Consider the following 25360-nt stretch of genomic DNA (forward strand, 5'->3'; position numbering starts at 1 on the left):
GGCAATAGAATGACACTGGTTTATACCACACAACAATTCAGCTCATTAATTCCACAGAAAAGAATCAAGTTGCATTTTGATCTAGAGCTCATTGCTGTTTCAGTCAGAACCATCAAATAATTTTAGTTATCTTCCCAAAAGATCCTTTATATTCCTAAAAGCAGCAGAGAGGCTGCTCAAATATGTAGTCCTGGCAGGCTTTTATCAAAACCAAGCACAGCAAAAAGTAATGATAATTGTTTCAAGTAATTCTGGATAGCACCAAAAAGACTACAAGCACCAGGACAGTGTGAGACTTCTGATGTCAGACCCACATCTTAAACTCCTAGTTCACAATAACTTCTGCTTAGTTTCAAGCACAACAGTTTTTAGCATAAAAATAAAGCTCAAAAACCTTGAGAACTAATGGAATCTGGATTAAACAATTATGCTGCTGCAAGGAGGCTGGATAAAATTTGGTCCCTCTATCCTCTACAATTCACTATAAGTATTCTAAAAAGAGTTCTTGATGTTTTAAATTAACAGTCTGATTTTGCGAACTGATAACCACCTGTTAAGGGAGGTTGACAGACTCCTTCACCTCTCTTAAAATAAATGAAAATTGAATGAAATTAAATTTCATTCAAAGGTCAAAGCAAGAGACTGTAGCAAGCCAGCATTTACCTGACCACGATCAAGATCTCATTACAGAAAACAGGAAAATGCCACCTCTTGCCACCATAGAAAAATGGCTAATGATAAAATGAGTGGTGTTTTTCCAGCTCTCCACACACAGCATGCACAGTTCACACAGTACCTCGGGCTGCAGCACTGCCTGAGCAGCAACACAGCTCCTCCGAGCTGTTAGCACCTCACAGGGGAGAATTCAGCATGAACCCCCAAAGGCAGCCAAGACTGCTGTGCAACTGAAACTCCCCTGGGCAACACAAACCAGTAACTTCCCTTTGTTGAGTACAGGGAGAAAGGGAAAAGGAAAGAAAGGAATATTCCATTATCATACAAATAATGAAAGAAAGGTCAGAAAGGGCTCTAAGGCAAATGAAGTACCTCAAAGCCGATCATTAGTACAACTTATTTTCCTGCCTAGCAGCACTTTTGTTTCTGCTGTTTGAAGACTTGATTGGGTTTTTTCACCAGCTGGGGATAAAAGAGGAACATTGGAAGAGAGACTGCACAGGGCAGAAACACCATCTCATCTCTGCAAAGAGGCTCAGCGCTGCCCAGGTGTGACCCATGCACTTGACAGCCTGTTCCACTGCTCAGCCTCATGTCAGGAAAGGGAGTCACAGTTGCTTGTACCTGAGAATGCTCCTTTAAAACCTGATCCCACACAGCCAGAGAATACACAAACAACTATACTGTCCATGGAAAAACACAGTGTCCATCACTGTATGCTTCACCGTACTTCACTCATTTCACTCTCTTCAGAGAAAGTAGCAAAACACTTGAAGATGATGGAGAAAACCAGTGTGCCTCATTTCTGAAGGCAGGATATGCTGCATCTGAAATGAGAACTTCTGCAGTAAAATCCAAAGAATTGCAGAGAGTCTTGGCACTGACAGAAGAAAACAGCATGACCAAGCTGACTGTAGCAGTGAGTATCACCATAGCAGAGTTACAGAACACTTCATGCTTAATTTCAAACTCAAAGTGATTCTAGGTGTTTTCAGCCATACTAAAATCTCCTCATTTTAGAGGACAGAGAGAACAAAGAAAAGGCTCTACACATATGAACCTCATCAAAAATTACTGCAAATCTCTGTGTGTCACAGTCTAAAGAAAATAGGGAAGAGCAACAAGTTTGTAACTCCATCTTCACTTGCAAAGTTTTCCTGTCAGTTGCTTGTAGACTTGAAATTATATTGATCATGAAATGATGTTTTGCATACAAGACCTTAGGACTTTTAACTTATGATCAGAAAAGTGAACGATCATGCTCAGGGATGACACTGGTCATTTACTTCCATCTTTTCTAATAGGAGATGTATCATTTACTACCATCTTTTCTAATAGGGGACAGCCTCACATCTCAATTCACAGACCGAATCAAGACCAGAGCCCGAAAAATTCCCAAGTTAGTTCAATAAACTCACTTCCAACTATTTAAAAACTCAGACACAATAATGCTTTGTCCACAGGTGACACTGAAAGGCCAGTTGATAAATGCATCCAATCACAACACACTTTTCTTTCCACACAGACCATTTCCTTAAATAATTACTCACTGTTAAGCACTCCCTGTCCTCTCCTCCCCCCAGCCAGACACCATTACTCACCCCAGTCAGATCCCAATGTGTCATCATTGGAAAGTACATGGCAAAGATATCAGAGGGTGTTCAGAAGGAAAGAAAACAAAACTCTGTAAATATTTAAAAACTTATTTCCTATGATGTCTGACACTTCTTACCAATGAGGTTTGGTAGGTTTGGACGTGGTATGTGAAGAAATTATCACCATGCCACTTCTGTCTGCTCCCTTCCAGTGCCAGAGATGGTTTCACATATAAGCAAGACCATTTCCCAGCTGCTTCAGTGCACAGCACAGCACTGAGCTCAAATAGCTGAGATTTAACGCTGGCTAGTGCTAAGATGTCACTGGAACCAGGGGCTTGGAGTGCAACCATTCAGGCACTCTTTCTGGCAGGAATATAAACCTGGCAGCAGAAATGTCTCAAACTACTACAGCTGTGCTGCGGACAGATCACAGCTCCAAGTTGCTTCTCATTATTTTCACAAGAGTAAAAAACATCCAAGGAAGCATATCTAACACTGGTACCATAACTCTTTATTCAGTATTAGGCAGCCAAAAAGTTAGTTACTGCCTCACACAACCCAACCCCAGGAATATTACCCTTTAATTCCTGAATCAAATGACCCCATTTATTCATGTCTTCCTCACCTTTGCTTGTTGCAAATTGTTCTCATATATTGACTTGCTGGCACTTTCAGCTTAAATTTATTTTCCATTCAGTAAGCTGCTTCACAAATCCATTTCTGATGATCTGTTTAACACATCTATCTAGCAAATATTATCTAGTCTTCCTAGGATACTGGTTGAAGAACAGGACTTCAAATTAATAGCTCACTAATAATATGAGACGAACATTATCACTTACATTTGATGCACAGAAAAATTCAGGCTGACAATTTTATACAGTATGTTGGCAATCTATTTTCCAGAACAAATATACAACTGTTTTTATGCCAATTTTGTTCTTGCAACTGACCCAGTTCTCAAAGTCTGCAGCTGAAAAGTAATAACATAACAGTAATAAAATAAAAAAATAGTGTTCAAAAATTATTATTACAGAATTGGAGCGATTTGTTGCACACATTTTAATCCAACATGCAGACTAAGCATTTCACCAAAATCAAAGCCTTAGCTCTGTTGTTCCCAATTATGTGCAGCAGCAATCCAAATACAGAAAATTGTTACCACATTTTATTCTCTTCCATGATGAAGAAAACAGTAAGCAATGCAGTTAAATGTAGAATAACTTCTCATTTCTGAAGTCAGTTACCTGACAAACTCTAGCCTACCCTACTGTATAAGCTGCAAAGAACCATGTCTTTGCAGATTTTCATTTTTCTGATTTCTTTCACAGGCTAGTAACAATTAAATAAAATTCTGACTTGATTTTAATCTCCCTTTCTACTAAAAAGTAACTAGCTTTTGTGACATATTTATTGTCAAGACCAGATGATTTTTAAGGAGAATGAATTCTACTACAGAGCGTTGCACGTTTCACTTAAAAAGAACAAGCTGGCTGAAGTTTATCACTATTTTTTCAAAAGTGTTCTTAGGAGTGCCACGTTATAGAAACTCTCTTTACATACCACTAAGTATTAACTATTAACTAGCATGGTAAAGACAAAGCTAGTAGATGAGCTCTGTGTATTTTTTTCTCTTTAGTTTCAAAAGACACTGACTAATGTAACTAAGACTATCCAAATGTAGTGTAAACTGTTTAAGAAAAATAGATCCTAGTGACTTACAGAATATTATATAGAACGGCATCCACAGAGAGGGAATATGCTTTCAGACAAAGCAATTTAAAGAGATACTAAAGAGGGGGAGGGGGAACTGATTTTCAATGTTCAAGCTCAGTGAAACACGACAGGAGTAAACACACAGCAGGAATGGAGAGAAGTCTACTTGCTTCCAGGGTAGGAAGGCAGTGAATGTAACAATGATGGCTTGAGTGTTGCAATGATATGTTAACTTAATGATACATACACAAACAGTTGCTTTGGTCCTAACAGAACTCTGAACTTATGGCAGCTCTTTAATAAGGTGATTAGAACCATCAGTATCTTTTACTTCTTTTAAACAGGAATCATCAAACTTGCATGAAGCAAGTTCCCTCTTTCCCATAATCCAAAAGACCAGCAGTCCTGGGAAATTATAACAGTGGAAACCTTCCACTGAATGAAAGGAAGGGGCAGATTGTATCCCTGTAAAGACTCTTCTCCACATGGCAGACAGCTCCCTAGCCAAATTTCTTCAACCAGTCACTCAGGTTTTAGAATTCTCGTATATATCTATTTTTGTGATATGATCTTAGTGATGACAGACTTGATATGATGTAAATAATTTTTTTTACTAGCCTAAATATTTTGGAATAACTAATTATATTCTTCTTGCATAAGGCTGTAACATAGAGTTTTGTATTTTATACAGCCAGCTAAAAAGACATGACAAATATTTGGAAAACTGAAAACACAGAGCATTTGATTTTTACAGAAATATTTTAACAATTATTTCACTTAAAGGTTGCACAATAACCCACCAAAAATCTCAGGAAGCATTAAAAATGTAAGTCAATAACATAGAAAAATTGCTTCAGACACTAATACTTCACCTCTAACTCTATGGTGAAACACATCAACTACCTAATTGAAATACCATGCAACCCTCTGTTTTACAGGATCAGATTCCTTCCTCAATGAAACTGTGGCATCACTCTGTGTGTACACTAGTGTAATCATGACCAGAATTTGGATAATTTTGCATAACCACATATATGGGATTTGCATTAAGACTGTGATCCAAAAATAAACACAGCAATAATATGCACTGTTTAACTCTGAATAAGCCTGAGGTGTCTCTGTTGAAATGTTACAGAACACATACCATAATTCTAGAATTATCACATGTATTCAATTTCTGTTACTAGAAGTAAAAAAAACAAGAAGGTAAATGATCTAATCTTGATTCACCAGTTTTTTTCAACTAAGCAAGTGTAATTTTATTACACATATATGATACCCATCAATATGAAGCACATGAGATGCTAATACATGTGCTTCATTACTCATATTATTGTTTAAGGCCTTCTGTCATTCCTGTCTTCATTGACCATTTGGTTGAAGGAGCCTTCTCTTTGCTTAGCACTAATGGGTAGAAGTCCCCCAGCATCAGTAAAGGACTGGCCTCAAGTGACTGAGGACCCTTACATCTTTAAGATTACAGAAAATATTTATGACAATGTCAATTTAACTCTTTGTAAAACCATATCAAAGTCTGATTTTCTCAAGCAGTGCGGATACAGAATACTAATATCTTAAAATGGGAAGGAGGGGGAGGAGAAGGGATATTAATCCACAGACAATTCTCAAACTGAAGGTTGAGCTCTCTTCTTACTTGCATGCAGGTAAGACAAGAGCAAAAGGTTTTCACTGACTCCTGTTAGTGATGTGCACTTTTTGGTTCTTTAACTTACATTAGCAATTAATCGAGAAGAACTTCAAGTTCTTCTAAAAGACTTGGAATTACCATGAATACTCTAGATAAATATTGGAAAGATTTCATACTTTTACTGAAAGTGTAAGCAACTCCACGTTCTTAGCGTATTGTTTAACACTTTTTAAGTTTTTTATAGCAGCTGTGCTGATGCCTTGGCCTTTTCTCACTCATCACACTTGCTCTGTATACACTATTTTGGTCTAACAGATATTGCAAATCTATTTTTACCTCAGCACTGGAAACTGGCATCTCCTCTACGTGTCGAATGTCAAGTCCTAAGTTTTCATTTGCCTCCACATGTGAGACAAATCATTAAAACTTGGAAACAGTCACCAGCCTGGCTGTCTTAAACAGGAGCATTCAAGATCTAGGACTACAATCCTAGCAGGTTTTTCCTCTCTGTTAGATAGAACTGCTTCGTTTTGTGGGTGCCCAGACATGACATCCAGCATGAAGCCCAGGTCCCGGTTACAAGAGAAAGGTTAGACTGACTGACTTTGAGGAGAGAACAATCATTCAGTGGGGGAATCCCATTGTCTTTGACTGCATGAACACTCCCTCAAATAGCAAACAGCCAATATTTGGAGGGGTGTTGAGGAAGAGAGACGCACCCAGCTTCAGAGGCCTCTTGTCAATAGCTGGGCCACAGTGGTTCAACAAAAAGTGACACACTCCAGTTGTGTTTTACTAATTATGTACTTACAAGGAATAGCATCAGAATCCTGGAAACTGCCATGCTGCATAAATCCCATCAAAGCTGATGGGTTTTTCCTTGACAATCACTGAAATTTATCTGTGTAAATGCACACAACATCTAGAATTAATGGTTTCAAATAATGGAGGTCATGAAGTGGCCCAGAATATATATGAGAGCCAATGAGAACTAGGTAAGAATTTTTATTTGGGAGATGTGAGAGAAAGGAACTGGGGGTTCAGCAAACAAGCCATGTATCTGTGAATTAACTAAGTAGTGTACTGAGGGGAACAAACACACCTGTTCTTTGTAGACTACCACACACTAATGATGATTTCATGCCCAGAAGGTGAGATCCCAGTTGAAGAAGGGGGATGGTTACATATGTACATATATTCATTCTTACTTGCACTTCTTTCATCCTCCTTCATTTGGGGTTCAGACTCAAGCTGAAGTTTTCTTACACTCCAGCTACACAGAGATGCTCCAAAAGATAAGCAAATACTCAACATAATAGGAATCACTCAGATTTAGGTCAGCAAACTGCAAGCCTCAATAACTCTCAACACAGGAATACTTAACCTTTGCATAACACTGGAGCGTTAGCCTGTCATGCGACCCGAGCCTCCCTCTCTGAGCTTACACCGCATGGTGCAGTGCCCCGCACAACCTGGCAGAGCTACACATCACTGCTAATGCATCGTGATGGATGAGTAGCACCAGAATCTAAACCATGAAAATCAGAGAGCCACAGACAACAGAAGTCCTTTAAACACATTTTCCATTCTTAAAAAATCATTAAAATGCATTGAATGCAAGTACAGTCTTTATCAATTTAACTATGTTATTTATTGATAAAATAATAAGTTATGTAAATTTTACAAAGCCCTTACAGGCTTTGCTTCTGTTCACAGATAAAAAGTATCCGCAGAAACTGCTGCTGATCCAGATGCCTGTCTAATACATAATACTTCACAGCCTTACAAAATGTTGTGTATTAAAGGTTGGAAACTGCTTTTTGGCCTACTTTCTACACTGACATACTGAAAATGAGGGAGAGTCTTGTGGTTGAGACACTTGGCTGGGACTGAGATGACCTGGGTTCAGTTTCAGACTCTACTGCAGACTCCCAGTACATCCTTACACAAGTGACTTAATCTCCCTGTATTTTAGCTCCCCACATGGAACTTGGGGCTGCCAATATTTCTGGATGCTGGTGGAGTTTTTTCCTATTTAGACTACACAGGCTTTGGGATGCAGACTTGTATGTTTTCTGAATGATAAAGGGAGCCTCAAGCTGAATTCAGGCCTCTTGGCATTACTCTAATAAAATGAGAAAAGATCTTTCATGTAAAGTTTTGTGTTATGATTCTTCAAGGTTTTATGTTGGTTGGATTTGTGTTTTTTTCTTTTTTGGAGGGATAGTTGTGGTGTTTTATGGGAATTTTAATGTTCAATTAATTGTCAGTTTCTAGTGAATGATGAGAGGAATTTGCTCCTGAGATTTTCTGTACTGGGCAAGTGCAACAGCAGCAGACACATTCCACGGAGGAACTCATGCACAATCAATTAGGTCGTCTAATTAATTTTCCAACTCAATACATGCTATGAACTTTTTTTCTTTAGAAATATATCTATACACATGTGTAAAAGCAACTCAAAAACTTTTAAAAGGAAAGAAGGACTGATGATATACACTTGAAGGGAATGGGCTGCTACATGGGAGCCATGTCCTCCCACATGAATTCATATTTCTGTCATGAAGGGAGTAAACACATATGGGGGGGGGGGGGCATAAGAGTATTTTCCCATTGACAAGATTGTGTAGTTTCCATTAGGGACTGACTTGTTAATCAGTATTTAGAGTAATTTATGGTATCAGGTTACCCCATAACTAGGGAGAATAAAAACATATGGAGAGAAAAAGACATTTAAAAAATAGGTTTGAATCAAATAGGGACAAAAATGTAGATATTTACAGGCAGTTTAACCACATATTACATGAGATGTGCTACAGCATCTAACAAGTATCTGTTTCTCTACTTCTAACTCAGATAAAACATCAATCAGCATCACTGTATCTGAATAAAGACTCTAGATCAAAGATTGAAAGAAACAGGAGAAGAATGGCCAAGCCAATTTTTTGCCTTCTCTCACAGGGTTTTACAGCAGCAAATTTTCAACTGCCATGAATTTTCTCTGCACTTCCTTTCCCATCATTGTGATCACCCACGAGTCCTTATTCCACACTAACATAATGAAGTGTTTGTGGGACCAGTGTTATAAATGTGATATCTGGATTAAAACAGTAAGTTGTGACATTTCTAAGAGTCCTAAGGGAGATGACAGTGAGTTATAGAGAATACACAGACACTTGATAATCCACAATTATGGGGGAAAAAGGCATAGAAGCACAATATAGTGCTTCAGTTGGGGTTTTACTATGGGCGTTTCTATGGAAGCATAGACTAGATTGATAAAGAACTTACAAATATATCTATACTAAATAAAAAGTGATAAACATTACAGTTTCTCCAACTTGTAACACGAATCAGTGTTCTGTTAGTAACTGTTTCAAACAGCGTGGCTGCTAGATCAGATGAACAGACATGAGAGAGCAAGCTCTGGAAAAGATCCATACTGCTTGTAGGTAGGGGAAAGCCAGAGCAATAAGCCTTCAGGGAACAAGTGTGAAGCAAACAAGGATACAAAGAAGCAAAACAGCAGAAGAGCAGGGAGACAAAAAACAGGAAGGCGGCAAAGACGGGATGGATCAAAGCAAATCGAAGAAATGAGTGGGAGGCACAGAGACAAGGAGAGATAAACAGTGGGAGCCAGCAGACACCACGTGTGAGAAGGGGAGAAAAGGAAAGCAAAGGGAAGGAAAAGGCCGGGCAGCCCGAGAGCTTCTCCAGCCGACCAGGAGAAGGAGCTCGGCCAACGACCTGGGTAAAAATGACCCAACTCGAAGCCAGGCAGCCAAAGCCATCCAGGAGAGGAATCCCTGTATGGAGCAGGGTGGGAACAATCCCAGCTGCACCCGGGTGACCTGCAGCAAGCACCACGTGTGGCAGAGGAATGGGCAGGAGCAGCACCCAGCCCTGTGCTCCAAGAACAGCAGTGAGCAAGAAGAAAAAAGATGCCTGAGAACATCCCAGAGATAGAGAGAGCATCTCACTGATACATCTGGCTATGCACTCTGAAATACTATCCACTAGGATCATTGGGTGGCCAAATATGAATAAACAATGACTACACAAATTGCAGCTATTAACCATCCCTTTTCCCAAAAGGCATTTTCCTCACATTTGTAGAACTGATATCCATATTTGTTTTCTACTTTGATACTTTCAAGATGAGCAAGTACAAATTATGTACCCTGATATCATTTATATAGTTAAATGTCACAATCCTAAATCAAGAAAAACAAACACCAGACCAGTGATAAATAAGAATATGAGATAAAAAAGGCGTTACAAACCACATGAAGAATGGCCTAATCTAGCAGTGACCACATACTGCTTATCTGTTTAATTAGGCAACTCCTATCTATCCATCTCAAAGTAATAAAATTAACTATACTGAATAACATTGGAAGCTGTTACTAAAGGATTTCTAATAGATAGCAAAAACTTGTGCTATCTTCTGAAATATTCTTACACTAAAAGAACAATAATTGAACAATTGAGTGCATTAGAATAAACTATGACAAGGTCTAACTGTGCTCCTATCTTCAGAGCTAAAATTTATTTTAAAAACAAAAGAGCAGTAAGATGTGTGTGTGTATGTGTTCTTATGTATATATATGAAGATTATTTCTGAGAAGACCAAGCTTCATTTCACAGTAAAAACAGACTGTTAAGCACATCCTGATATTTTTTTTCTCCCCAACAAGTTTTCCTGGTGTAACTCAGCATCATACAAAGCAAGTATTTAAATTAATGGGTGATCCTGTCAAGGAATTAGGACTCAGAGAAAGAACAGAAATGAAGTAATCCAAGTGTAGGCAGTGTCTCAATGTTTACCTTACCTTTCTGGATAAAGCACCTGCTCCACACCACCAGAACTCCTGAGTATGTCTTTCCTTTTAACTTACACTGGGCTTTGAATGAAGTATCAAGCCATCAGGAAGCCAGTGATCCATTAAACTCCCTGTACGCTCAAACCACAAGAGATTCACAGCTGAGACAGATGATATTTTAGGTATTAAAAGTCAAATTCTGCTTGGGACGAAGTGCAAGAGAGCAGTAAATGCCAGGCAGAACCTTGGGGTTCCCACAACTGGTAAGAGGAGAGAGGGGCAGGGAAGCAGGAGGGAAGAGGGAGCACCCTTCTACTGCTGGGGAGCAGTGAGGAGTTAGGAGGGGGAAGCACAGAGTGCAGCATAATGCAGTTTAAAGTTCCTCTATGGGAGCTCTGGGATCTGCCTAAGCTGCAAAGTTTAGCAATTGCAGTGCCAATTTAAATTTGTGCCTAAAAATATAGGAAAGATTTTAATTTTTAGTAGAATTGGGTACATTTAACAATCCAGGTGGTCATCAATACATATGTGATTCCCTTCCAGCAACGTTAATGGAACAACAGACTGTTCTGTGCGGTGTCTAAAGTTTCAGTGCTTGTAAACCAGCACTGTGGGAAAACTTTTAGGTGGTTTTAAAAAAATTCTTGTAAAACAGTAGAAAGCTCATAATTTAAGACACTTCAGTGGAAGAGAAAACTTCCTCCTGATTATCAGAAATATTTTGCACTCCATCCAAAAAGCAAGTAGGACTTCCTCCAGGAATAATGTCTTTTACCCACATCATTCTTGTCAGGAAAGTGTCTGAATATCTGTTTTAATAATTAAGTTTCAGGTTTCACCTACACTTGTGATAAATAATATTCACAGGAGAAAAATGTTTTTAGAGCATCAAATAGTTTAGTCTTATAAAATAAAATAAGCTTGTCATGGTTAAACTACCCTTACATAAGAACATTTTCTCAGTGTGTGAATATATGATAAGCTTAAATTATAAAGATATTTAACCTGCACCTTTGAAATGAGATAACCACTGGATTGGAACTCTTGCCTGGCAGCATGCTGATTTTTTTTATTCCTCCCATTTCATTTAATTAGCAACTTGAAATTGGATCAGTAACTTTTAAACAGCTGATTTAAAGCCCTGTTCACAAAAGTGATCTTGGTTGTTTTTCATATGAGCATCAGGCTGCCCCACTGCAGGGCAATAATTCTGCTGTGATCTCATTCCACTTTGGAAGAGGTGTGGAGAATCACTGGCACCTTGGGTACTGCATCTGCATCAACATCCCCCACTGCAAAGCACACACAATTCTGACTACTTGAACAAAAACAACAAACAAAAAAACTACACAAGGGCATCATCTCAGCAAAAAAGGAAGGTCCAAATCTCTTCCAAATCTGCTCAAATTTGATCATAACCTAAACCCTACTAAAATGCAAACATCTCCTTTAGATTTAAAAGGGCCACTTATGCTTCAAAAAGCTATTGGAAGACACAGACAAATTTGTCTCGGTGTTAATCAATGTTCATTAACATACCTGCATTCTAAAAGTGCTTTAGAAATTAAAATACCACATGAAAGACTCTGTATGTGGCATGTAAGCCCAGAAGGAAAAGAACACTATATTGTAAAACTGAAAGAGGCTGTATTGATTTTCTTTGTTATTTGCTCTACTAGAGTATTTCTCACTCATCATCTTGAAATCCCTAGATGCAGTTAAATAAATACCATTATATAATGGTATTTTCTATCCACTGTAACCACAATCTTCACTAAAACATATTTATATTTGTGGCTTATGCATTTAAGCATTTTCAACTTTTATCCAAAATTACTGATTGATAGTATTGTGTGGTAGCACAGCACACATCTAATTGCTTTCTCAATAACCTTATTGAAATCTGGCTGACAAGATTTTATCAGATCTCTCTGACTTCTGATTCGAAGTCCACTTTGGTCTTTGAGCATCCTTTTATTTTATGTGAGTATGTTTTAGATCAATTCAAGAGTGACCATGAAATTTCATCCAGGCTTCACCTCTCTGAACAATGTTAAGACTTCTACCTTCAGATTTAAAATACTGGCTGAATGTCTGAATATAAAACTAATACATAGGCACAAGTGTGTGTGTGTGTGTGTGAGAGAGAGAGAGAGAGAGAGAGAAATGCAGGTAAAATCTACCCTCTGGACATAGCAAAACAGGCTGTAGAATAAACACAAGCCATTCCCTGCAGGGTTTTGGCAATAGTTTACACTAAGTGGCAAATCATTACTGCTTTAGGTATTTCTTGAAATGCCAGTCATATTGAACTCTTCTGGTATTTCCTGGGATGCATGGGCAGTTGCCTAGAAATTCTGTATGTGGTATTTGATGCCAAATCACTGTGTAACATTTTATAAGATTACCTAAATATTTATGAACAAAGAATAAAAGTCATATATGCATATGCACAAACCCTATCTAATTTGTTTAAATAAGTTCAGACATTAAAAAACTCAATTCTCATATCAAGAATTCCTTCAGCAGACAAACATGAAGCAGTCTCTCAGTAGTGGGAGATGTGAAAAGGAGCTCCTGTAAGCTGTATTCTAGACAACTCCCACTGAAGTGTCAAAACTACTCTAAGTCTTCTCAGTAAGTCTCTCCTCCATTATGCTGAATTTGAAGGAAGTGTATTTATTCATTCATTTATTAAAAGAGGACCAGGATACCAGTTCTAATATGTTTGGGGGATAATTGACTCATAGATGCAAAGGCTTGCTGCTGCTGCAGAGTAACAAAGAGAAATTCCTCCCAGCTTGAACTGAAATGGACATCAACAATGTAGGCTGCAGGAAGTTGTTATTTCTTCTCAAAATTCTAAACAGCTGTTTTCAAGGCAGATTAAAAGATTTTTCAATGTTTGGATTCAACTCAAGACCTTTATCTAATGCATACTTTGTATTTGAGTATTTGTTGAATTAGAAATTTAATAGAGCAGCTGAGTATTTTAAAATCTTTTGGAAGATGTGAAAAAGGGATGTGAACTCTAGCACACCCTGTAAAACATAAATTTCTTACCAAAAGAATATGTTATTCATGTGCTCTGTACATTAGGTCAATTATTACTCACTTTCTTTGGAAAACCACCAAGTGCCTCCACCCTTTATAACAGAGCACTGTAATCAACTGTAGTAAGAATAGCAGAATTATTTTAATACACACCGGTGGCTCAGGCCTGAGCTGAAGAAGGCTTGAACAGTAATAGACTAAGAAGGATTTGCCATCATCTTTCCTTTTTAAGAGGGAAAGAAATTACTGTTTCCTTGTACACCTTTGTAAATAATTTCAATTGCACATAAATAGGGAACAATTTATAAAAAGGAATGCTTTAAATTTGGCCTCCAATTTAAACACTTCTGTTATTTAATGACAAATTCCATAAACAATCTGATACTAAAACTTCTTCCACAGCACGTCTTTCATTTCCGCTAACCCAGTTTAACCTCTCATCTTCCTTGCACTCAGCAGCTGTACAAAGCACTTCTTTTGTACTGACTTCAGCAAGTGACTGAAGTGTTAGTGCTAGATTGAAAATGCCTTCTAAAACCACGACTTTTGTATTGAATTTGGAACCAAGTTTGATACAACTTGTACTGTTATTTTAATATAGTATCACCTTTCATAAAACCATATCTTTTTGGGCTCCTGCTGGGACCTGAGAACTGAAATAGCACAAGGTTTAATGCATGGCACTTCATTTTGTCCAGCCTGGCTCAGGCCAAGAGAAGCATTTCAAATTATTTAGACAACCACACAGATTAAATACCCAGCAAGATAGCTTGCTAAGTCATTCATCATTTGCCATTCCTGGCCTGTGCTTGTGTCTAGCAATGTTTTCACTAGAAGAGCCATTCAGATGAATGGAATGCACATCTCCACTGAGTCTCCCCTGCTTAAGCAGCAGTCTAAAAACGTCTCAACCTACCTCCAATGCTCTTTTTCCCAGATATTTGAAAACTGGCTACATCCTCTCTGTCATCATCTTCTTGCCTTTCTTCCCTTCTCACCTGTATCTCTTGCTTTTGCTTTATGAGCCTTATAATTCTACCAAATTTCAGTGTATTAAAATATTATCATCTCTTTACTTCAATCCCTCAAAAAGTTCACAAATTGTCCTCTTATTACTCTAACCCCTCAACTCAAGAACCAAGTAGCTAGAATTAGTTCACACCACAGGGTGTAATTCAAGTTCAGACATAAAATCTGCATCATTAGGCTATATCTTACCTTAAAGGTTATTGGAACTGAAGTAACTTAACATAAACTCTCCTATCACAGAATCCTTTCACAGAGGTAGATCACTCAGCTCTTTTCTCACTGCAGATCTTTTGGTCTTTGAAGCCTGTGGCTTGGAAGTAATTTTTGACCCTGTGGCTTCTTCTGAAGTCTGTATTAATCCAACTGTAAAGCTGCCATACTTGCATTTTACAAACCTCTCCAAGTTACCACCCATACTGTCCCACCAGGACATGGAGATTCTCATAAAGGCTTTCATCATATCCCAGCAGGACAATTATACTTCACTGGTTGCTTGTTTTACTATTACCTCTTTTAAACATTTCAAGTCCAAGTAGTATTCTGTCACTGTACTGTTCAACTGAGCTAAGACATCTGAACAATCCAGACAAGAGACCAGTCCAATGGCCCTTGAAGAAACAGTTCAGGTGTGTCTCACTTTAAGAGTCACCTTAATTGCATTTTAAAGACAGCATGCTCTTTCCACTGTATGTTTACCACTTTTTCTTGCTGTAGTTTTCAGAAACATAAGCAAACAGGAGCTGTTGAGATCCTGAAATCTCCCATCACTGAGGTACTCAGCTGCTTCCTAAATCAGGTGAAATTTTCAAGTACTTAATAGGTTTCCCCATCTTTTTGTATTAAGAGACAAGCAGGTAACTACAATAAGTGTCAAGTGCAAACAGGAAAACTCTCCTGACAATGTGTCTGGAGTTATTGGTATTACTTGGATTCAAAACCATTCCCTATTCCTCACCCTGTGAACCACTGTAGCTTTGTCAACTTATTTTTAAACTAACTGTTCCACTTTTTAAATTTTATTAGTCAAGTACATCTAATGTCATCAGCATAACATGTGCTTTCATTTCACAGCACTCAATCAATCACTGCCACAGGAAAAAAACATTCTGTGGATAACAGAACACACAAATAAGAAAACAACGCAGATGATCTGGAATTATGAACACTTGGATAATGTTAGCACTGGACCTTCATTAAATAGCTAATAAGTCTGAATGGTACAGCTAGAGGTGTTACAAATCACAGACTAACACATATTTTAGCACATTTCCCACAGTCCTGGACAATCCACTCCAACTGATCTTTTTTGAGCAGGGGAGTTGGACTAGGTGATCTAAAGAGTTCCTGTCCACCCTAAGCAATTCTGTAAGCTGAAATACAGTTAGAAATTACCCTCTCACCCTGTAAATCTTACAGTTCTGTTTTTTAAAAGAATGTAAATGCATTGTTTGATAGGCAGGAGTTACCCCACTAACCAGCAGACGTGGTATTTTGGTGTGCTGCCTGTTTTTGCCAGAGATAAACTGATTTTCCAAACCTTGCTGAAAATTCAGCTATCAATAGATTCAATGGAGCAATTGTAAGTAATGGGACTGAGATAAAATGATCTAGAGCAAAAGCTGAGGGCTTAATCTTGAGACCAAGGAATACTATGAGGTCCCTGTGCATACAGAAATAAGGAAAATGGTAAGTCTTGTAAAATATCACCGAACTTAACAACCACTGCAATGCCAGCAAGGATGGCTCTGGCTTTGTCCCATGCTGTGTGCAGTGGTGCAGGATGAAAGCATCAGCCACCACTTCCCCACAGAGGCAAGAACTGTGAGCATACAGGTTTCTCCTCAGCTCCTGCTTCCCTATGACTGTCAACACCTCTGTGTAAGAAGAAAAAAGCCCTAGAGGGTCACAGAAGACCATTCATTCCAAGGAGTAAGGAGCAAATGGGGACAGCACTGAACACCTGGCAATCATTGAGTAAACTTTGCAAAAAACATAAACATTGAGGACAGGATCATTATAAAACATGACTGAGACCACTTGGTGAGCCAGGCTTACTTCAGTTAAATGCTTTTTAAAAATTCAGGCACACACTAAGATAAACATTCAGGGACAAGTATAACAGTGCAGAGACCAGTCTTTCAGAATGGGAGACCTAAAATCTGAATTACACCACCATGGAAAGAAATGAGGGCTATGGCAAAGCAGACTCAGTTCCATTAACATAGCTGTGCTAGTTTAGCTTGGGTAACACCATCAACGAATACAAAGGAAATGTATAACACCACAATCAAAACTCAGGTGCTTAAAATGGTTTACATTTCTTAAAATATAAACCCACATGTACATATGTGTAAACACACAAGCATTGTTAATCATTTTCATGCCTTTGCACACCTTCCTACAGGGAAGGGAAATACTGAATTTTAGCTTCGTTATGTAGAAAAATTTCACCTTTCTTCCCAGAAGTTGTTTCTTGTAGATAAAGAGTGCAAAGCCAGGCTCTGTTTTACAGCATAGCAGAATTTGGAGAGTGATATTTCTCTCAGGGCTCCTTTCTTTTCAGACCATATTTAGGCCTCTTTTCTTTTCCTACAGCGTTTCTCTAAAGTGCCAAACTGTACAAGCTATCATGAAAAAAAAAAATAAATACTACTCAGTCATTATTCATGAACCTCTGATGGGCAATTGGAATTGAGAATGTGCCTATCCTTACGACTGCTCTTAGGTAGTTGTTTCCCACAAATTTTTTGCAGCTTTTATGCTGATACAGGGTAACAGCTTACTTTAGAAAAGATTTTTTTTACAGAGATTTCAACAGCTCTTGTATAAATACGTAGCAAAAAAACTTATATGTGTCAAAACAGTTACACTGACCACTTTGAGCACCTCTCTTTAAGATGCATTTTCATTAGCATTTTGCAGCTGACCTACATAAAAGAATTGTTTTACTTGGAAATGCCTTCATCAGTTTACCCTTTCATTAGGTTAGATCTATGTTTTAAAAGAGGTTTCTTTTCTTTGTTAGAACTGGACATCAAGAAAGTTTTAGATCACTTGTAAAAACAAAGAAAATAAAGTAAGTCACCAACTCAACTGAGGCATCCTGCATACTGATACTTGCTTCTGTGGCAACTCTAACAAAAATTCTGAGCTTACCAGCCCAAGAAGAAAAAAAAAACTATGAATGGGTGATTCACAAGGAAAACATTTGTTTTCACAGTAACAAATAAGAGGATTTCAGGTAGCAGTGCTTTCTTATATCAAAATATATTGCAGCCCAGAGAAGGAGTAATTTTATCCATAAACAGCTAAATAGGCATTGTTAGGTAAGTTCTCAGCTGCATTTACTCATTCCCTACATTATGTCCAACTCTGGGAGTCACCATTTCAAAGGCAGCTTTTCTTTGGAAAGTTCCATGAGAAATCAGTTGTGGCCAGCTATTTTATTTTTTACAAGCTTTGGCTGAAATGAGAAAAATGGGCCTGGTAAAATGGTACTAAGAGGGGAACACTGGCCCTAAGATACACATTCTGAAGGCCTCAAATGTAGCATCATGCTGCAATGACAACCAATATCAATAAAAGCTGATTCAATCTTTCAGCGCACACACACAAAAAAAAAATACTCTTGTGATACAACACATGAGAGGGATTCTATCCAATTCTCCCTGGAACACTGCAGAGAACAGATCTGGCAGTGTAGGCCAGTCAGGGAAGCTACAGCTTTCAGCTGTCTGCACTGTGTATACAGAAGTTATAGCTGTATAATCTGCATTTAACATCCCATAATCTCTTCATGTAGGCAACTTCTACAAAGCCTCTCCTCCACTCTTCCTTTCTCAAGACACTACAAGGCAGACAGCAAGAACCACATACAGGCAAAGCCAGTACAAGGTGCAGCCCGGCTGCAGTGAGAGCTGAACCCAATTTTTTGCACAGCAAACAGGAGCCAGCAGCTGCCAGCAAAGCTGGAGGTAAGAGTCAGGTTCAACAACAAAGCTGTTTGCTGTACCAGAAGAATGATCTAGTGACTCTCCTGTGAGTCCTTTCAATGTCCTACAAGAACCAAATCGCAACAACTAGAACAATGTAACTATTTCATTCAGATGTTGTAATGATAATTTATACCAAATACAGACTCCACAATCTGTGATTAAATTTGTATGCATCTCCACTGCTACAACTAAAATCAAAACAAAACAAAGTCCAAACAATACTTTACTGCACATCTAAAGGTCAGTGTCCTTAGCAGCCAATCAAGAAAGCATGGAAATATAAAAAGGTCTGCCAAATAGCTGAATGAAAACTTTAGATTTGTTTGAGTGAAATCAAAACTCAATTTGGAACAAAATGTAAATGTTCGGCTTTGTGTACAAAAGTTGGAGCCCTCACATCTCACAAGAGACCTAAGCCATATGTACTTAATCATTTATGGATCTTGATTAAGCTTATATTTGAAGAAACATTTTAAAACTGGCTATATAATATTTTAAGACACACAAAACATAGAGCAAGCAACACAGGACCAATTATTGGGTGAACATGCAAGGACCAGAACAATGGATAAAAGCCTTCCTATACATAAGATCCCAAATGCTTTTTGGCATCAAATAACAGACTGAGATGAGTCCTGACTTCTGATCCAGAGATCTATTGATTATATTGCCAAGTATTACAAGCCACCTAAATCACACACAATCATTCTGTAGAGGCTGACTCCTCGTCCATAAAGTTGCAGCTTAAATTTTAAAAATTAAAAAACTCATCCAGTTAGCTCAACCTATTTTTTAGAAAAGATAACCCAAAGGAATTCTTACTCTAAAACTGAAGAACATCAAGGTGACAACATATACTGAAATTATTTTAAAGTCAGTAAAACATCACTCTGTGACTAAATATATTGATCATCAGTCTGAAGCCATTTTTCATAACTTTTCAGGGGGGAAAAATGTGTGCAAGAGTCCTTATTGCAGACCTTCAAGTTTAGCCATCCTTCAGTTTGTGCTATAACATTGTACATGCACGCGTTCATGTTACAGGGCTGCAGAAATTACATGTCTATGTCAACAGATGTGTTTCTTGGAAGAAAGCAACAGAAATCAAGTTTATTCAAATGTTTGCCAGCTACCATATGCTGCAATACTACTTTAAATGTAACATAAGGCTTTGGGAACATACTTTTACTGCTATCTACACTTTGTTATTTACTTTCCATTTAGACTAAATACCAGAGACGGGGCACACTAAGGGGTGCAGTGTCCTCTTTGTAAAAACATTCTACCCGTTGTAGTATTTAGAAAGGAAAAAAAATATACAGAGTCCTACATTACTCTTGACCACTTTCAGTGGCTGCACTTTCATAGGGAGGCTCCAGGAAAGATATTTTTACATATGGCATTAATTCTGGGAACTTTTAATAATGGCCAAATATAATTAAAAATTATGCAAAAATTCCTGCCATGAAGAGAGCAGTACAGAAACAACTCTGTTTGAAGAAAAAGCAATCGTTTGCTCATATTCTGAGTCCATAAAAAAACAAAACACACGTGGTACGTTTTTAATATTTGAACTACATCAGGCCCAATTCTGCTCCTATGTGAAGCGAGTGGCAAAACTCCAGAATGCAGCAGGATTGAGCCCCTGATGTTGTCACAAGCATTCAAATAAACAAACAGGTCTGTAACACATTCTAAGCTTCCACTGTGTTCCTCTAAATGAATCCAGAAAGAAAAAGAAAAAGCCCATTTCATTGCATTTCTGCAATACAAGGATAACAACAATGTACAACCTTCTATTATATAGAACTCACCCTCTTAAAGTATTTGCACCCAAATGTCTAAAGAGGAACAGTTTCAAAGAGTCAAGAAAACCTTTGTGCACAAATTTGTAGACAGCTCTACCAAATCTGTTTTTTGATCTTCCTGAGTTCCTAACATGATTTTTTCTCTGGACTTTCATAAAGTGCAAGATACAGGGATGTTTTCACATGACCCAAATGTGGGCATCTCCCACAGCCAGCTAAATCCCGTAGGCTCTTTTGCAGACAATAGAAAGAGCTGTCAATGTTCTGAATCATCCTCAGGGAAACATAAGCTAAGTCTCTGCTCTCAGTTTCTTCAGCAGCTCTAAAAGAAACTGCAAAATCTGTAACTCACTCAAGTTATTCAGCATTAACAGTAAAATAGCATAAGGATGGCATCTAGTTTTTAACCAGTGGGAGAAATTTTGCTTCGTCCACATCTTCATTTTCTGCTATCTGTGATTTCATTCATAATATGATAACTGATAAACTAAAAGCTGAGGGCATCTCTCAGATCTTAATTAACTCTGAAAGCTTGGGCCAAAATCCAGCAAGGCCCTTAAGCACTTGCATAATTCTAAGCATATTGACATCTTGGGGTTGAACTTAAAAGCATGTCAAAGCCCATCACTGGACCAGTGCCAGAGAACTCAGCACCTTCCTAAAAGAAGTCCCTGAAGTTCAATTTTTAACTGAGGCAATATCTGTAAAATATTTTCCTTTCTGGGCTATGTATTTTAAATGTGTCTTAAATGGCTGTAGGAAGCATTCCCAACTCCACTACCCTTTTACTGTTGACTTTATGTCAAGTCCGCCTTTTCGAACACTATTCCACAGAAAGGCCAGGTCTGTTGTTTTATGACACAGCTGCATACACTTGACAGTATGTCCAGGCAGCTTCTCCTGCTCTGGAAAGGAGCCAAACACCACACACAACAACTCATGAGTTAATGATACATGTGCACCAGGATAAAGTTATTGATCCACTTCTGGTGAAGCCTGGCATAAACTCCCAGGACACAAAGAGGAACTCCACTGATAAAAGTGAATCTCAAAATTCCTCATGCTCATGTTTATAGTGTTTTACACCAAGATTAACACTTCTAAGACATAAAAAAAAAAGTGACATGTGTGCCAAAACGGTCCAAGGCCAATTGCTACCCTCTCAAAGAATGACTGAATAAATACATAGAAATACTCATGCCACAGATTTGATGGTGTTTCTTAGACTGAAAGCAGTGGGTCTTTCACCCACTTTCCAGATAAAGCCCTTGATCTACACAGAAATCTTGCAGATCTTCATTAACAATCACATGGCCGACATTTACTGAGGTAATGTATGGAAAAGCTACTTAAAACAGGAGACACTGTTTCAGAACAGAACTACACAACTTGTCTCTGTAGCTAAGAAACTGGATCTAATTTTGTTCCAACCACCTGCAACATTTTAAATGTTTTCCCTATCGGATTATTAGAAGAACCCCACGTGTTTGGTTGCCTCGACATTTTATTCAAGTCAGTTCTGAGTTATGACATATGAAGCAAAGGCTGGAATATTCTTTGGTGTGTGACATATGTGCCACAAACACTCTGACTGTTACTGTTAGTTGATGCTTGTAGAGAAAAGCACTGGGTGATACACAGCAGTAAATCACTTCCATAACTGTTAGTTTGTGGGATGGCATAACCTAGAAGTCAAATCACAGACAGATGGAGAATGTGTATGCCACAAAACTGTATCACTTCACATTACATTTATATTCAGAAACGGTGTTTTCAAAACAATCTGCTTCTCTTGCTTCTGCCAGAAACGGCATAGTTTAAGACACTCTTTCTCTTGAGTATTTTCCCTCTCCCCCCCCACCACTCCGTGCACAAAGATGCTTTGGTTTTGTTTCCTCCCCTCTTTGCTTTCTTTCTAATAAATACACTATTTTACTCTACAAGGCATGAATCTTGTCAATTTACTGGATAACATCCATTCACATGTACATCAGAAGCCCACCAGGGAGTGTCAAATCCACATAACTTTCCAAAGCTAGATTCAAAATATGGACCTCTTACTTAGCTGACAGCTGTGTAAAATCATGTGCAGCCAGACAACTCCCCACTGACCACACAGGTGCATGTGCTGAACAAGGCAAGTTATTCTAAGACCAAGATTAGTTTATACTTGAAAAGTTATCTTCATAAAAAGTTTTTCTCATGGCATAATGTGATTCTGAGACCAAAAACCACCACACCCTTTTTAGAGGAGGGGAACATATTAGCTCAGCTAGGTAGAGAGGCTGAAGGAAATCTATGAAAGCAGCCAAATTTCAGAGGTTTTCTGGGAAGATACGACAATCATTTGGCCTCAACACAGCAAGCTAGCATTAACCAGGACTACTACAGCTCATTAATGTCTACTTTCTCTTTTATTGATAACTATAAAATCAAAAACTGCCTATGGACAAGGCATCTAAGTTACAGATTTCCACCTCAAATGTGCACACATGCAATTTCAGGACAGCTTGACTTGGCTCAAATGGCTTTGTGCCACCAGTTTCTCACTCCACCCACCACCAGGAAGGAGCCCTGAGGGGCAGGACTGAAGCTGTTACCAGGACTCAGCCTAGAAACTTGCCCTAATGATGTGGAGTCAAACTGGTCCCAGATCAGGAACACATAAGTAGCACTAAACAATCTTCTTCTGAACTTACACTTTACACCTTTTTACCAGACAGAAGGCTCAAAAACTTCACCCATGAAGAACAAGCATTAACTGCTTGCAATTCCAAGTCTTTGCAGTAATATTCTGTGGATTCTCACCTGTAAGCAGTTACGCTCTTCAAACTTAGGAACTTTAACCTAATTGCCCATTCCTCTTAGTCCTCTCCAGCAGTGAGATCCCATGATTCAGAACTGAGCTACATTTCAATCCTTGGAAAAATCTCACCATTGGTTTGAACTACTTTTATAAAATCTGAGTGGACATCTGTCACAAATTCACACAGTGTCAACACAGCAATTTTACCTGCTGCAGGGAGTGTTGGAAATACCAGATTCATCAGTTTAAGCATAGGAAAAAAAACTTTGGTCCCCTCAGAATTATTGTTCTGTATCATCCACCTATGCTGCCACATAGAAAAGCTGTTACTCCTCCAGCTGCAGCACTGACAGTAAAGATCATCTGACACACACACTGACAGAAATTTCATGTGCTAAGCATTCCTCAACATGGAAGCTCAAAATCAGATTGTCTATTCTGTCCCAGATTCACAGAGATGTACCACAACCTATTATATTAATAGAATGCATGAATTCCCACTACACAGACCAATTGCTCTGACAAATTAAAATATTTTATTTGCATTTTTATAAAACTCAATAGGATTATAGCTAAACATTGTCCACTGTACTACTCACAAATGAAATGTTACATTGGTTTAATAACCTGAAAAAAAATCCACATACCATATAAGGCACTCGATATCGTGTTTTCATTTGAAGATAATCACTATGGATATGTAACTAAAAAGCTAAATTAAAAATAATAAATTTGTACAAAATGGAAAAGAGATTTGAATAAACTCTGCAAAAGAAAACATAACAAAGACAGAGGCAAGATGCTACTCATCACACATATCAGATTCAAACACCTTTTCTGATTACTTAGAAACTGAAGTTTGAGCAAAAGCACACAAACACTTTCATTTGCCACCTCTTCCACTGGAGTGTTTTCATCGCAAAAAAAGCAAACAGTTATGTCTGTATTCATTCTGGCCTCTCTCCTATGAAGTTCACATACTTCTAAAAATGCTACTTATAATTTATTTTCTGTCTTGTGACCAACAAAAACAAACACAACCAATTCAGCTATAGAACACAACAGGTAATGGCCCAACAGCCCTACTGCTAGAGGTGCTGGAACATAATTATTCCCACTGATTTAGGGCACGTACCTCTCTCACACTGGGGTCCAGTAAAGCCATACGTGCAAGCACATCGGTTTGGAGCTACGCATCTCCCACCATTTAGACATCCATTTTCACAGACAGCTGTATCAAAGGGAAGGCAAGAGTAATCTTTACTGAGCTGTTTTCAGAAAGACATGAAGATAAGTACTTGGCCAATTTAGGTAAACTGGTAAAAATGGTAAACATACCAAACTCTTTTCCTAGAACCTACTTTATGACCTTCTACTTCTTCTTGGCCTCATCAGTACCATAAGCTCATCTTTTCAAGGAAGCTTAACACAAATACAGGAACAACCACAGCTTTTCTGACCTATCAGAGCCTTTCTCTTTGGGATAGCTGGACAATCCCATAACTTCAAAATAATATCTCTTTCAAACTTGTAACAAACAAATATGGATAGAGATTGTATAGAGAAGACACAGAGGAATATTTCATCTCTAAATCCTCAAATGTATTTGTTCCTTCTGTAATAATCCAGTATTAAAAGGCAGTTTGTTGGTGTTAAATAAATAATGCTATTAACTAGGCTTGCAAAATTGAATCAATATCTATTCCATGTTAATTCAAAACACTCTTCCTCTGAATCTTCCTCTATTGTCTAGCTTCAGAAGTCAATTTTTAATAATAAACTCCAAAAGCAATTCTCAGAAATAATCAGAAAATACAACATGCACATGAAAAAGGAGATTTTAAATACAATTTGATGTTCATTGAGTAATGTTATTCTTTGTTCCGTTTCACATTCACTTCAGTAGAAAGAAGATTTCCATTTATCCTCTTTTATCCACTTGATATTTCACAGTGAAGGCAGAAATGCAATTCTTAATCCTTTCACCACGTGATCCTCCTCCAGATTATTAGGGTAAATTCCTCATCCCACTGAAGTTCATGTAAAGTGTGCCATTGATTTTGACAGAGCACAACAGGTTTTCATTAAATGAGCTAAATACATTTTCTGTGTCAGACCAGTATTTCACTAGATAGCAATGTGACAGCCTTGGTTAAAAGCAGTGTCTACATCCTTATTTGAGTTACTTCACAGCATTCCAGCCAAGAA

The 25360-nt window shown here is 38.1% G+C and overlaps 1 protein-coding gene across 2 annotated transcripts in view; it reads right to left on the bottom strand.

Moving 5' to 3' along the window:
* The window catches only part of FBN1 (fibrillin 1), a 145430-nt gene that overhangs the window by 97865 nt on the left and 22205 nt on the right, over nt 1-25360 (bottom strand). For both annotated transcript variants that reach the window (XM_077785902.1, XM_077785903.1), the window contains exon 6: nt 24288-24383. In XM_077785902.1, coding sequence (XP_077642028.1) covers nt 24288-24383 — 96 coding nt within the window. The remainder of the gene's footprint in view (nt 1-24287; nt 24384-25360) is intronic.

Source organism: Lonchura striata, chromosome 11 (genome assembly GCF_046129695.1).
Source record: "Lonchura striata isolate bLonStr1 chromosome 11, bLonStr1.mat, whole genome shotgun sequence".
NCBI lineage: Eukaryota > Metazoa > Chordata > Aves > Passeriformes > Estrildidae > Lonchura > Lonchura striata.